This window comes from Haliotis rufescens, unplaced genomic scaffold, assembly GCF_023055435.1.
Source record: "Haliotis rufescens isolate VD_foot unplaced genomic scaffold, xgHalRufe1.0.p SCAF_5, whole genome shotgun sequence".
Classification (NCBI taxonomy): Eukaryota; Metazoa; Mollusca; class Gastropoda; order Lepetellida; family Haliotidae; genus Haliotis; species Haliotis rufescens.
Window position 1 is genome coordinate 42,964,533 of NW_025964223.1, and position 16,346 is coordinate 42,980,878.

Here is a 16,346-nt window from a genome sequence, read left to right on the forward strand (position 1 = left end):
AGTGGCCCCATAATCCAGGGCCAATTCTGCCTTCTCATCGATTACAGATTGAGGTGTCTGTTCCTAATTAAAGGGCCTCCTACTTATCAGTGATTGGTTAATTTGGACATTTGGTCTTCTGGAGGATATCATTGGGAATTGTCTGGATTATGAAGGTTTCATAGTATACGTTTCACAGCTTTTGATAAGGATAATATATATTTCATACCATGTACACCCCGCGAAGAGCCGAGGTAGAATAGGTCTTCAGCAACCCATGCTTGCCGTAAAAGGCGACTAACGGGATTGGATGGTCAGGCTTGCTGACTTGGTTGATGCATGTCATTGTATCCCAACTGCGCAGAGCGATGCTCATGATGTCAATCACTGGTCCAGACACAATTATTTACAGACCACCATCATATAGCTGGAATATTACTGAGTGCGGCGTTAAACAACAAATAAACAAACAAATCATACCATGTACATAAACATATAAATAATATGTTTTGTGTATTATGGGATACAAGCAATACCCTTATCAAAAGTTGTATATATTTTTGTATATGTAGTGGCTATTTTTCAACAGTTGAGCTTATAATTTCGAATGGAAATTGTTTAGACAATAACAAATCAATGACTGTTGTTTAGTTAGTGATTATAGAATTTAAAAAATTCTGTCAAGTGCAAGACATGCATGTTTGTTGTTCCCTTGTCAGGTGTCTGGTATTAGTGGTGATAGTAGCAGATTATCTCCCCTCTCACGGAATGAAAACAAAATATCTGGTAGAAGAATATCATTGTTATTACTCAGAACTTATACTACCATAAGTTAAGCAAGTTGTCTTGTTTTCTCATCCTTGTCCATATTCAGAAACTGATCACAATAAAGACTTAAAACATTTGTAACTCTCCGATCACTTTCTGAAATTGGATTGATTGGAACAACACAGTTGTGGAATCAAAATTGATATTTTCTTTGTGATGTCTAAGAGAACCATTTTCACAATGTCCTCATCTTTTTAATCCGAGGAGATACTATTTGCCTAGAGATATATCAATACAAGGGCAAGTACAAAAGAGTTCTGCCAGATGTTTTGTTTGGACTGATGTAATTATGTGTATTTTGGTAAACAGTTTAGTTTGTTTAGGATGTGTGTTTCTTTTTAGCTGTCCAGGGTTTGCAGGTGTCTGGTGTTATGTATGTGAGGAGTATTTGGAATACTATTAGTTTAAGTCAGTTTTCTTGAAGTATTATTTGGTGAGCAAACCTACTCAGATTTATATTCCAAATACCTCTCACTCTGTGGTGTCATGTTTCCTTGTCCTTACTGATATGCGTGTGCAATTCTGAGCAAAATGGAACAGGATTCATTTAAATTTGTTATTAACATTTTGCCTTTCATAAACTGTACATTTAATATTGTGCTAGTTTTTTTTATACTAACATATTAAATGTAAATTTTCTTAATCTTTCAAGTTTCAACTTTCTTAATATTTCTTCCTATTTGCTTCTTTCAACTTTTATTAACACCTTTTTTGCAGAGGGAAATGAGTGTTTAGCATAGTCTGTCATGTCATTTCTGTAATTTCCCATTCTGATCATGGAACGTTTTGGTTCAAATAAGACGCAACAGTCTAAAATTGATATTTGATTTCAGATTTGAGAGACCTGATCGTAAAATGGTTGCGGAACATGTCCAGCCCTCATCCAACTCCCAAACCGCCCTAAACCAGTCGCTCGGCATTAACCAAACACCACGAGAGTCCTACCAAACGATGGGAATAACCCGGGTAAGATTTGACCCTCGAGTGGTCTTTGTGTACTGTGTATTGGAATCTATAGCCCGTCTACTCAGTCACCGTGAGGTGATGCTTACGCCAGACTTGGAAGATTAAAGAGATCGCGAGTCAGCAGACAGCATTAAAGTTTTAAAAGTTTACGCATCGGATTTAAGGAGTTTATCACAAGATTGACCTGTAAGCAACACTGTGGAGTTCTAATGGTTGCTGGTTGGTGTTGGGAATATATATATATCTTACCGTGGAGTGGTTTTCAACATCAGTGTCATGAATTATGATCTTGGTTAAGCTTATGCTGCTTAAGATTGTGTAGATATTTTGCTCTGGTTGCAGACTTTATAGTTTTGGACTCATCTTTGTGTGCCAGATTCAATTGGCTCATCACGTGGTTTGTTCTTGGCTGGTTTCCATAGTGATTAGAGTGTGGAATTGGTCCCCAGTTACCCACCCTAGTCTTTAGGGGCGTTATGGGCATCAGCTGGCCGCTGAGTAGAATGAGGACTTTGGTCAATTATCAAGTGGACATGTCTTGACTGCCGTCCGAAGGGAGTGGGGACGACCACTTGAAATTCTAGGGGGTGAAGGTGGGCAAGAGTAACTTTTAATGTCTTGAAGTTCTGACTCCAAAAATATTCTGTCTCTAACAAATGTCCTAGAAAATTAAGTTTTAAATGGTTGATTTTATGATCTTTAGATATCATACAATCATACAATCATACAATACAATCACTGGTCTTCATCTGGCATTGGTTTTCCTGCAGAGTACAAGAAGCTTTCAGGTTGGGGTCGAGTTTGAAATGCCTTTTCTCATACACACTTCAGTCAGTATGTCTGTACATCTGATCCAAGTCAACTGAGGATAATTACGCGTAAACCATTTAAGATATCTTCATGAATTATATGGTTTTGCCTTTTTATTGACATGAAAATGCTATATTATTTTCGAATTTTATCATGTTTTAAGCGAAACAACATTAATCACTACAGAAAACAGGGTTGGGTTTCATTGAAAATGTTCATATCATTCATTTTATACTAAGATACTATGTATGAATCCCAAATTCACTCTGATTAGCAGGGCAAACTTGATTTAACCTGCACAAGGTGCATGTTGACATCAAAAGCTAGTTGCACCAGACAAAACCAGGTTGCACCCTGGTCCCATAAATTTATCAAACCTGAAACACAGATGCATAAACCTGTCTAAATGAGGGGCACGGGTAGCCCAGTCGTCTAAGGCACTGCGGTTCGCTGTGCAGAGTTGCGTCCCTTAGGCACACCAGAAACCTGTGATTGTGGGTTCGAATCCCGGTTCGCCTCGATAAAGTTTCTAGGTTTGTCAGTACCATACCCATGCTCGTTGGTTTCACCGAAGTGGTAAACGTCTGAGACCTGCATCACTTTGGGCTTTCCTCCCACATTAAGCTGACACGCCATGATATAGCTGGAATAATGTTAAAAGCGGAGTTAAACCGACACACTCACTCACTAAATGAGTAAAATCACAGATTTCCGATGACTGTCATCAATCAATAAACTGACACAACGTGATGATTAGTGATATAGCATGGTAAATAGAATTTAGAGACATTGAGTTTGTTCAAAGATTGATGTTGTGTAAGGTAGGGTTGGTCCTACACAAAGTTGAATTTTTCGGCACATGCACTTGGTACTTAGACATAAATATTAGGTTGCATTTTTCAATAACATGTGACACTGGTGCATGTTTTGTATAGCTAAATCAAGGCCTGATTATGGTTCCTGGTTTGTCATCTCTGGGATCATGGGTTTTACCACAGTGGTAAATGTCAAAGGCCTGCCTCTTTCCGGTTATATTGAGCTATATAAAATAAAGAAGAGGCGGTAGGGTAGCCTAGTGGTTAAAGCATTCGCTCGTCACACAGAAGACCCAGGTTTGTTTCCTGACATGGGTACAATAATACAGGGATATTGCTTGAATATTGCTAAAAGTGGCATAAAATCAAACTCACTCACTCACTCACTCACTCACTCACTCACTCACTCACTCACTCACTCACTCACTGAAATATAGAAAATAATATTATGATACATTGATATTGCTTGAATATTGCTACAAGTGGCATAAAATCAAACTCACTCACTCACTCACTCACTCACTCACTCACTCACTCACTCACTCACTCACTCTGTGACTGTGACATTGTTGCAAAAAGGAAGCGTTTTTCACTGTAGTTTCATTTCATTTGTAAAACAGTTTCAATTCAACCCTATTGAAAACCTGCATGCAATGTAAGACTGTATCTGTTTCTTATGGCCTGGGTTATGAACAGGTACATTTACTGTGCGTCTCAAATTTAAACCCAGTTTCCCAACTCATGAAGTAGTTCAATATTTGCAAAATTGGAGGCTTACCAACCAGGACAACAAACATGCTCTCTTAAGTTTTGTACCTGGTACGTGAAACTAGGCTGTATTTCATCCCACCTGTACAGCTTTGTTTTCAATGGCATTACCCAAATGTCAGGATTTTGCGATAGATTAACTGGGATTGTCAATAACATTGTCATCAAGCTATTTCATTAATATGTACAGCTGAACAACACCCTCCCATTGCACTACCAGGTAGGAGGCCCGTGAAGATCCGGGGTAGAATAGGTCTTCAGCAACCCATGCTTGCTGTAAAAGGCGACTGTGCTTGTCGTAAGAGGCAACTAACAGGATCGGGTGGTCAGGCTCGCTAACTTTGTTGATGCATGTCATCGTATACCAACTGCCTGGATTTATGCTCATGATGTCAATCACTGGATTATCTGGTCCAGACTCGATTATTTACAGACCGCCGTCATATAGGTGGAATATAGCTGAGAGCGGTGTTAAACAACAAACAAACAAATAAACAAAACCAGGTAGGAGAACGTCCCCAACTCCTGGTTGTCAGAACTTGCTTGAATGGGGATCAGATGGCCACAATGTGTGTGGCATGTTGCTCTCACTATCAACCACTGGTCTGCCTGATCCAGACTTGATTAGTTACAGGTTACAGTGACATAGCCCGAATATCGCTATGACAACATTCACACAACACCTTGTTTCACATAAACAGCTGATGAGAACAATTTGAAAGTAATGTTTTAATTAATGAAAAAGTATAACTTGAAAAAGAGAATTAATATTTTTCTTTGGCCCTGAAATAAAATTCACTCAAACTGATTGGACAGTAAAGCAAGTACCAAGGGTAAAAGTGTATTGAGTCTAGAGACATCCTTCAACAATGATTAAATTTGAGAGACATGTTTGTCCCACGAGCTCCAGAAATATTTTTATCGAAAGCTAAAATAACGCATGGCAGTTTGGATATATGTCCGGTCTGTCTCCACTGAGCGAACAGGAAGAAATGTGGCACAAAAATTACAGAAAAGAAGACATTTCTTATGATGGGAATGCTGGGGGAAGTAAATTTGTGTACGACATGGAAAATGTAATCACTAGTCATGGAGGACACAGGAGACTTTTTCATGGCTGTCAACGTTGAATCCATTTGAATCCGTTTCATGAATATTTGATGTACAGATAAGAAAGCCTGTCAAGATATAGCCAGTCCTTGGTGTTAAAAGTGGACAGTGGTGTTTGTAATTGTCATGCACAAGATGTATGCTGTCTCTCGTAAAGCATTGGACTTTTTCTAAGATGGGTATTTTCAAAATTCTAACGGTGGCTTGTTGTACAAACAGTGTCTTAAGTGCAATTATTACCCATCAAACCAAACACGGGGGAATACCTCGCATTGTTAAAATATTTGCATAAAATTTATCTTCAATAGTTTTTAACTTTCAAAACATGTTAAAAAAATGGAAATGTTTCTCGGGCATTAGCGACCACTTTAAATCCTGCATGTCACTCATTTTTATTGCCACTAAATAATATTTCTTTTCTAATTAGCATTAATTGTATTAGAGAAACATTTTGTATGTGCCCAGTTGTGTTTGATGGTGTTCTCGGTGGTAACGTGTTCCTCTCTCAGCACTTTTGTTCTCAATAAGAAAGTTTCCTACCTCCCTCCTCTTTGCAAAAATTTGAGAAACATTTTATTTTTTATGCATATTAAGCACATGTGGATAAAACATCTTTCATGTGCGAAATATAATATCTATATGTTGGTACTCGGTGTTAAAATAGATAAATGGAAAAAGCAGATGCTCTGTGGGCTACACCGTGGAGGTGGTTTTCCAACAATAAGTAATATGTCACAAAGTGGTTTTTAATTCATAAAGTGTTAATTAATTCATAAAATGGTAATTAATTCATAAAATGGTAATTAATTCATAGAGTGGTAATTTAGTCATGGAGTGGTGATAAATTCATAGTCATAATTAATTCATAAAGATCGTAATTATTTCACTTGTCCTTTGACAAAAAATCAGTTTGACTTTCATTCTCTGATTCTCTACTGAACCAAATCACACTGGCAACAGATGGAGAAAACATATATTGTTAGAGCTCTTGTGATGTTCAAAAGTTTGAATTAAGCAGTGAACACAAAAACACAGCAGCATTGGATATTCTCCTGGGACCAAGTCAGCTAGATCAAGCACCATATCCATACCATGAGGAATGAGTTATTCTATCAGGCTGTCTCCTGACTGGAACCAGATATTTGCATGTAGGATTTGGGCCACGAAGGGATATCCGAGGCAGATTTAGATTTACTTTGTCAATACTTTACACAGTTTGCAAAGCTCCAATCACAATAAGTGTACTTGACATGCGATGTCAAAGTAAATTGCACCTTGGTTTGGATAGGGTGCAGATTCTCACTTCCAAGATGGTATGTGAAATTCATTCTTTTTGTGAAGCTAAATTATGTTTATGGCAATGAAAACTTGATATATAATTTTTTTGTTACTGGAACATATGCTGTTCAAAAGAAGTAAAGGAACAACCAATATTTTCACATGACTATAGTTTACGACAGATTAACTGTTATATGAAAAATTGGGGGTTCTTTAACTTCTTTTGAGTAGTATATTTGCAGACAATTACATTTACGCACAAAAACAGTTATACATATGAATGTGTGTTGTTTTGTGTGAATGTCTTAAAATCAGTTAGATATTTCTGTTTTTACTTATTTAATGTTGACTATGGGGCCCTTCAAGAAAGATACTTCTATTTGAAACTTCTCTTGTTATAATTCCACTTAGGACAAAGATTGAACTAAGCAGCATAAAGAGGTGCAAGTTACCTTTGTTAAATGACCCGTGAAGATCCGGGGTAGCATAGGTCTGCAACCCATGCTTGCTGCAAAAGGCGACTATGCTTGTCGTAAGAGGCGACTATGCTTGTCGTAAGAGGCGACTAACGGGATCAGGTGGTCAGGTTTGCTGTCTTGGTTGATGTATGTCATCGTATCCCAATTGCATAGGTCGAAGCTCATGACTTGATTGTCTGATCCAGACTCAATTATTTACAGACTGCCATCATATATATGGAATTTTGCTGAGCGTTAAACCAAAAAACCAAAAAAAAGCAACCCACCTTCATTAAATAAAACATCAAGAGAACTGCAAATACAAACGCTACCTACATTAAGCTCTTCAATCCTACTTTGTCAAACCGACATAACTGTTGTATCGTTATAATGAGTCAGTAGATTGTTTAATCATTCTCTGTGGGACTAGGAGGGTTAATATTTCACAGTTTCTGATGGAAACTCAGCGATTGTTTGGAGATAATGGTTGATAATTGAGGAAAAGTTCACCTACACCACACATGTTAAGAAATTCACCTATTTCACTTTTCAATTTGTTTATACAGATCCCCTCAGGGATTTGAATCAGATTCTGTCTGTAGATGTTATTTAACAAGGTGCCGTTGGTGTGATGGAGAAATGTGTATCAAGATATCTCTAACCTTTTTTATGGTTATTTGTAAGGAGAAGGGACTTTGTTTTTCTTTCAGGTAAGATTTTTACAACACCACCAGAGGCACTTTTCTGATATAGAGCCGATCTTGAGACCGAAATGTTTAAATGTAATCGATAGGAATATTGTTGTTGTGTTCCAAATATAGAGTTGTGTTTGTCATATATTATATAATTAGAGGCATGGGAGGCCTGGTTGTTTAAGCTGCCACAATTCGCTGTGCAGAGTTGCTGCCCTTAGTCATACCAGAATCTGATAATTTTATGTTTGAATCCAAAACTTTTTCTAATTATGATTCTCAGTTTGTCAGCACCATAGCCCTGTTCCCCAGTTTCACCAAAGTGGTAAACATCTGCTTCACTTTTGACAATTTCCCCCCAATAAGCAGACATGTTATTTTAATGAAATACTGTTCAAGGCAGTGTTAATCTTAACTCACTCGCCCTAACCATGTTGGAACAAAAGTCTTTATCATACCTCCAGGTCAGCATGATGAGATTTGCTTAGTCCACAGAATCTTAATAAGATACTATGTATCCCACCTTGAAGGGTAAATAAATTTCTCAGCAGGAGAATAAATTCCTTATACCCTGCCGCGAACAAGACAGGCTGCAAATGGATTTCTGAGGGGCAGAATCAATCCCTTATACCCGTTTTGAAGCAAAAAGCTGCACGCTTTTTCAGAGTTAATGAAAGTCAAGTGGCATAGCACAAGTTAACCTTTGCTCAATTGAACAGCTGTTTTCTATCAGTTTTGAATTTGTTTTAATTTTTTAATTCTTTTACAGTGTCATATTAAAACATGTTGGTAAGATAAATTTGTTGTTGCAGCATCACGAGGGGTACAAGGGTTTCATACGTTCTCTCCGCCTCATCGGGATGCATAAAACCCCATGTACCCCTTTTGATTCTGCTACAACTTATAATGTGTATATGGCGCGGTCGGGTAGCCTAGTGGTTAAAGCATTTGCTCGTCACGCCAAAGACCCGGGTTCGATTCCCGACATGGGTACAATGTGTGAAGCCCAGTTCTGGTGTCCCCTGCTGTGATATTGCTGGAATATTGCTAAAAGCAGCGTAAAACCATACTCACTCACCATAATAGGGCGCATAGGGGCGGTAGGGTAGCCTAGTGGTTAAAGCATTTGCTCATCACGCCAAAGACACGGGTTCGATTCCCGACATGGGTACAATGTGTGAAACCCAGTTCTGGTGTCCCCTGCTGTGATATTGCTGGAATATTGCTAAAAGCAGCGTAAAACAATACTCACTCACTCACTTACTATATGGGGGCACGGATGGGCCAGTCGTCTAAGGCGCTGCATTCGCTGTGCAGAGTTGCATTCCTTGGGCATGCCAGAAACCTATGATTCGAATCCTTGTTCACCCCGATTATGTTTTTAGGTTTGTCAGCACCATACCCATGCTCGTGGGTTTCACAGAAATGGTAAATGTCTGAGACCTGCACCACTTCGGGCTTTCCTCCAACATTAAGCTGACACGCCGTGACATAACTGGACTAATGTTAAAAGCGGCGTTAAACCCAACTCACTCACTCACTCACTCACTCACTCACTCACTCACTCACTCACTCACTCACTCACTCACTCACACACCCACCCACCCACCCACTCACTCACTCACTCACCCACTCACCCACTCACCCACTCACCCACACTTTGCTATTATTGTATTTGAGTTTATGATTCCTTGTCCACTGTGGTCACTCATTGGGTCACTTCCTGTTTCAGGGCATGAGCCTGTCCAGCCAGAGTCGGTCGGCCTCGGAGGAGGAGGGGGAGTCGAGTGTGTGGAAAGGTGTGCGGAGCTTCGCCACGATGCTTATGGACGACAGCCCACCCGAGGAGAATGAAGCTCCTCTTGTAGAGGGCGTGGATTACAAACTAGGAAAGCTACAATTTGGACTTGGTTATGATTTCCAAAACTTGACTTTAACCCTGAAGATTCTTCGTGCTACGGGTTTGCCTGCCAAAGATCTCTCTGGTACCAGTGATCCTTATGTGAAAATTATGTTGCTTCCGGACAAAAAACACAAATTGCTAACGAAAGTGAAAAAGAAAAACTTGAATCCTCACTGGAATGAGTGTTTCTTGTTTGAAGGTAAGACATTTGAAACATCTGCCGAATCTAAATCAAATTTTGCTCTCAATCACCTCACTCTTGGGGCCATTCTAAAACTGAATTGGTCCCAAGTTATCTAAGCATGTTGCACAATGAGGATTGGGTGAGCACAATGGCCACTTGTTGGGAATAATTGAGCACATGGGAAGTGAACTATTAATTGTGACGTGACCGACTTACTGTGTCGTGAAACACTGACACTCTGATGGACTATCGATTACGGGATTGGGCTTTCCTCCCATCAATCTCACATGCTGTGATATAACTGAAAACCTGTTCAAAGTGATATTATTCCCAAATCACTCACTCACTCACGGTCATGATCAAACTCAAGCTCGGTGTGGTTGCAGTAATGATCAAACTGACCTTGCAACCACTAACTGGCTTCAAATTAAAGTATTGACAACAAACTTTTTGTGATTCGGGACATGTTAGGTTCGGTATAAACCGTTGCTTTTCACACTCATGAGTATTGGGGGAAACAGTTGTGACCTGGTTGCGTGTCTGATCCTGCCCTGACAGTGTCCTCCAAAGGTCCCTAGTGCAGGACTGCGTGTGTCATCGTAACGTAATGGATCATTACTCATGCTATCGACCACTAGTAAGGCTCAGGTGGCCTAAACGTGTGCAAGATTGCATGTGTCATCGTAACGTAATGGATCATTACTCATGCTATCTGCCACTAGTAAGGATCAGCTGGCCTAAACGTGTGCAGGACTGCGTGTGTCATCAGAACGTAGTGGATCATTACACATGCTATCTGCCACTAGTAAGGATCAGCTGGCCTAAACGTGTGCAGGACTGCGTGTGTCATCGTAACGTAATGGATCATTACTCATGCTATCGACCACTAGTAAGGCTCAGGTGGCCTAAACATGTGCAAGATTGCATGTGTCATCGTAACGTAATGGATCATTACTCATGCTATCTGCCACTAGTAAGGATCAGCTGGCCTAAACGTGTGCAGGACTGCGTGTGTCATCAGAACGTAGTGGATCATTACACATGCTATCTGCCACTAGTAAGGATCAGCTGGCCTAAACGTGTGCAGGACTGCGTGTGTCATCAGAACGTAGTGGATCATTACACATGCTATCTGCCACTAGTAAGGATCAGCTGGCCTAAACGTGTGCAGGACTGCGTGTGTCATCAGAACGTAGTGGATCATTACACATGCTATCTGCCACTAGTAAGGATCAGCTGGCCTAAACGTGTGCAGGACTGCGTGTGTCATCAGAACGTAATGGATCATTACACATGCTATCTGCCACTAGTAAGGCCCAGGTGGCCTAAACGTGTGCAGGACTGCGTGTGTCATCAGAACGTAGTGGATCATTACACATGCTATCTGCCACTAGTAAGGCCCAGGTGGCCTAAATGTTTGCAAGATTGCGTGTGTCATCAGAACGTAGTGGATCATTACACATGCTATCTGCCACTAGTAAGGCTCAGGTGGCCTAAATGTTTGCAGGACTGCGTGTGTCATCAGAACGTAGTGTATCATTACACATGCTATCTGCCACTAGTAAGGCTCAGCTGGCCTAAATGTGTGTAAGATTGCGTGTGTCATCATAACGTAGTGTATCATTACTCATCACATCGGATACTGTTTTTGACGGCCGAAACCACTAATTTGCCTCACTCACTCAAATAGCCATCACCAGAAATGTTTGCATGCAAGACATTATGAAAATACCTTCAATCAGTGTTCAAAATATACATCGGCCCGTAGGCCCGAGGAAGACAGATTTGTTCTCGGCCTCATAGTTTTAAATTTCAGCAGGCCTGCAGTTTATTTAAGTTATTATTTCTTAAGCATTATTTAAGGAATGTGATAAACATAACTTTCATATTCATGACCAGTAGGATTAGACCTTTCAAATGGTGTATAACATGCAGTCACAAGGATGTTTAATAATTTCCTGGTAAATGTAGGCATCATCTCTCACCACAGTCTCTGGGAACTCGGTGTGATGACGGTGAAAGCTTCTGTTTGACTAAGTAAGGATAAGAATTTATGGATGAACAACTTCTTTATTGCAATTAAGAGCGACGTTTTGGTGTAGGTTCTAACACCGTTATCAAGCAAGTATCTGTTTGACTGGTTGTAATTCATATTGCAAGAGTATGTCTTCCTGCTTCAGCTAAATTGTTTGGGTCTACAGTTTGTCCACTGGGTCTACAGTTTGTCCACTGGGTCTACAGTTTTTCCACTGGGTCTACAGTTTTTCCATTGGGCCTACAGTTTTTCCACTGGGTCTACAGTTTTTTCCACTGGGCCTACAGTTTTTCAATGGGCCTACAGTTTTTCCACTGGGCCTACAGTTTTTCCACTGGGCCTACAGCTTTTCCACTGGGTCTACAGTTTTTCCACTGAGTCTACAGTTTTCCCACTGAGTCTACAGTTTTTCCACTTGGCCTACAGTTTTTCCACTTGGCCTACAGTTTTTCCACTGGGCCTACAGTTTTTCCACACGGTCTACAGTTTTTCCCCTGGGTCTACAGTTTCTCCACTGGGCCTACAGTTTTTCCACTTGACCTACAGTTTTTCCACTGGGCCTACAGTTTTTCCACTGGGCCTACAGTTTTTCCACTTGGCCTACAGTTTGTCCACTGGGCCTACAGTTTTTCCACTGGGCCTACAGTTTTTCCACTGGGCCTACAGTTTTTCCACTGGGCCTACAGTTTTTCCACTTGGCCTACAGTTTTTCCACTGGGTCTACAGTTTGTCCACTGAGTCTACAGTTTTTCCACTGAGTCTACAGTTTTTCCACTGAGCCTACAGTTTGTCCACTGGGTCTACAGTTTGTCCACTGAGTCTACAGTTTTTCCACTGAGTCTACAGTTTTTCCACTGAGTCTACAGTTTTTCCACTGAGCCTACAGTTTGTCCACTGGGTCTACAGTTTGTCCACTGAGTCTACAGTTTGTCCACTGAGCCTACAGTTTTTCCACTGAGTCTACAGTTTTTCCACTGAGTCTACAGTTTTTCCACTGAGTCTACAGTTTTTCCACTGAGCCTACAGTTTGTCCACTGGGTCTACAGTTTGTCCACTGAGTCTACAGTTTTTCCACTGAGTCTACAGTTTTTCCACTGAGTCTACAGTTTTTCCACTGAGCCTACAGTTTGTCCACTGGGTCTACAGTTTGTCCACTGAGTCTACAGTTTGTCCACTGAGCCTACAGTTTTTCCACTGAGTCTACAGTTTTTCCACTGGGTCTACAGTTTGTCCACTGAGCCTACAGTTTTTCCACTGAGTCTACAGTTTTTCCACTGAGTCTACAGTTTTTCCACTGAGCCTACAGTTTGTCCACTGGGCCTACAGTTTGTCCACTGGGTCTACAGTTTGTCCACTGAGTCTACAGTTTGTCCACTGAGCCTACAGTTTTTCCACTGAGTCTACAGTTTGTCCACTGAGCCTACAGTTTTTCCACTGGGTCTACAGTTTTTAAAATGTGCTGGCCCTCTACCCTGCTGAGTTTCAGACACTGCCCACAATTTTAGTGAGCTACAGTGCCTCATGGCCCTTTCTGGAATGTCAGCAAATATCATTATGCTAGTCAGCTCTATAATTTCAAAATTATGTTATTTTGACTGTTCAATCTGATAGCTCTTGGTGCCAGTACCAAATATAGATGAGGAAAGTCTATAGGCCAGTGAACAAAACGCCATGATTGTCCCCACTTTCTCTCTTCTGAGACATGCTTGTGTTCAACATGGCAGAAAGTGGGTGTCCCAGCCTTCCTGTCTGAACGTGCATGCCAGACATGATGTGAGAGAAGGCCTCATGGCCTCAAACCAACATTCCTTCATCCCAGAGGAAGATGCTTCTCTAAGCTTAACACAGTGTGAAGAGAATGAAGGCTTTTACGGAATTTACTCTCTCGTGATGATAGCTCAAATATGACAGCTTTGAAGATACCAATTTCAATAGCTTTATTGCCTGATTGTGCCATGAATTGCAATTTCTGATGAAAAATTTAACCCTTGCTGTGTACTCATCAAAAGTAGAATTTAGATTTTAATAACATGGATAGCCTGCAGCTACTTGCTTTCTTTTTAATTTTGGTAACTGTTATGGTGGCAGGTTTTGAATGATGTATTATGCTTGTTTTAGATTGGTTTTATTGACACGCTCATGTTAATGACTCTCGAGGGAAGGAGAGTGAATAGTTTCAGTGTAAAGTGTGTTTCTCATCATACATCTCTGATGAGCGATGGGGTGACTTGGAGTGTTGTAGACATGGCGAATATTGAATGAAGAGACACAAGGCGGAAATTCGTGTTTTCGTACACAGTTTTCTTGCTTTAGTCCACTGTGATGCATGTATACTGTGTATTCAACTGTGTTCATTCATGACTTTTTTTAAGGGTATATTTTGCCCTATTGTTAAAGGACCGCCTCCGTGGTCTAGTGGTAGAGTGTCCGAGGGGGGAAGGTCAGGGGTTCAATCCCCGGCCGCGTCATACCAAAACACGTTAAAAGATGGTACTTGTTGTTACCCTGTCTGGCGCTCGGCACTAAAGGGCTAAAACAAGGACTGGTCGGCTCAGAGTCAGTAAACTGTGTCTGAGTGGGGTATTCATGTTAAACTGCGGCATGGTATCTCAGTATGCTAGCACTTTAAATCGGCATCAGTCCGGACTCGTACATGCAGCCACACACACACACATGTGCATGCACGTCTCTATATAAGTGCAATAATCTTGGACGCGACGTTAAATCCAATTTCACCTCACCAAATGTTAAAGGTACCCAAGTTCACCTTGCAGAGTTGCGTCCCTTAGGCATGCCAGGATCCTATGAGTGAGATCCTTATCTATGGGATTACTTTGGGCTCTCCTCCCACTAAGGTGACATGGAACTTTCGTTTGTTTTTTTACTCTGGTAACAGGGCTGTCCCAGGCACTGCAGTTCACTGTGCAGAGTTGCACCCCTTTGGTGTACCATTAACCTGTGATCATTGGTTCGAATCTCAGTTCACCCTGATCATGTTTCTAAGTTTGTCAGCATGCTCATGGGTTTCACCAAAGATGTACATGCCTAAAACCTGCATCACATCAGGCTTTCCTTTCACATCAAGTTGACGTGCCAAGTTGACTGAAATACCATTCAAAGAGACATTAGATCAAACTGACTCTGGTGACAACCATCCATGACCTGTGCCACTTTAGACTTTTCCTTTCCTACGGTCAGTAACTGAAATACTATTCAAAGAGACATTAGAACTAATTTACTCACTCTCCCTGAACTGGGTCAGGTTTGTCAAACTTGTATGTGAGACGTAGAGTTAACGTGGACTCTTCCATCATTGACTGAAGTGCTGCATGATAAATCAAGCCTACAGAGACAGTGTAAGGAGACTGGTGTATGTGTTTTGACAGCACCAAATTGTAGAACTCCTCTACAGGGTCAGGGGCTAAGTAGCGTAGACAGAACCCAGTGGCTAAGTATATCAACACAGATAGCTTTTCCTTGTAGATATTGCCTTGTGCTGTTAGAAGAAATAAAATTTATTGCTATTTGATGACTTCGTGTATCATATACTCATACACACCAATGAAGAATATTCATTTCTGATTAAATGTAGATAACGTAGAAATTCTTAAATTGTAATTTTCAGAAGGATAGAACATGACTCCGCAGTGATATTGATTATTTCAAAGTTTAAGAGCTTGGTATTTTTCACACACTCTGTCTGCTATATATAAGTTAATCTTTGAACGTTATGCCAATGGGGACATTTTATGGTGAAGCTGATATAGAAGATATGTAATGTATTACGGCATGTGTATATGACCGAAAATAGACATATCCACATAACTCAGAAGCAAGTCAAAAGATATTCGTTATAGCTTACAAGTGCTGATCAATATTTTGAGAAATACCAGAAACTAGGATTTGTCACAAATATGTTGCAGCTAATATAGTGACTATGCTTGTCATAAGAAGCGACTAATGGGATCAGGTGGTCAGGCTTGCTGACTTGGTTGATGCATGTCATCGTATCCCAATTGTGTGGATCGATGCTTATGATGTCAATCACTGGATTGTCTGTTCCAGATATTAATTACTTACAGACAGACCGCCATCATATAGCTGGAATATTGCTGAGTACAGATTTAAATAACATACAAACGGACAAATGCAGCCAAAATAGGTATATTATTGCGCAATACCTACAGGAAGGATTAATTCAGTTAAACTATGCAACCAGATTGTTAGATTCAGACACTACCAAGTATATATACTGATTAGAGGGGGCACAGGTGCCCCAGTTGTCTAAGGCGCCACGATTCACTGTGCAGAGTTGCGTCCCTTGGGCACGCCAGAAACCTATGATTGTGGGTTCGAGCCCGGTTTGCCCTGATTATGTTTCTAGGTTGGTCAGCACCATACCCGTGGTCGTGGGTTACACCGAAGTGGTAAACGTCTGAGACCTGTATCACTTCGGGCTTTCCTCCCACATTAAGCTGACACGCCGCAAAAAAACTTGAATACTGTTAAAAGTGGCGTTT

The 16,346-nt window shown here is 40.6% G+C and overlaps 1 protein-coding gene across 7 annotated transcripts in view; it reads left to right on the forward strand.

The window, feature by feature from the left end:
- The window catches only part of LOC124140041 (synaptotagmin-7-like), a 444,395-nt gene that overhangs the window by 402,675 nt on the left and 25,374 nt on the right, over positions 1–16,346 (forward strand). For all 7 annotated transcript variants that reach the window (XM_046507387.2, XM_046507386.2, XM_046507388.2 and 4 more), the window contains 2 exons: positions 1,641–1,773; positions 9,437–9,806. In XM_046507387.2, coding sequence (XP_046363343.1) covers positions 1,641–1,773; positions 9,437–9,806 — 503 coding nt within the window. The remainder of the gene's footprint in view (positions 1–1,640; positions 1,774–9,436; positions 9,807–16,346) is intronic.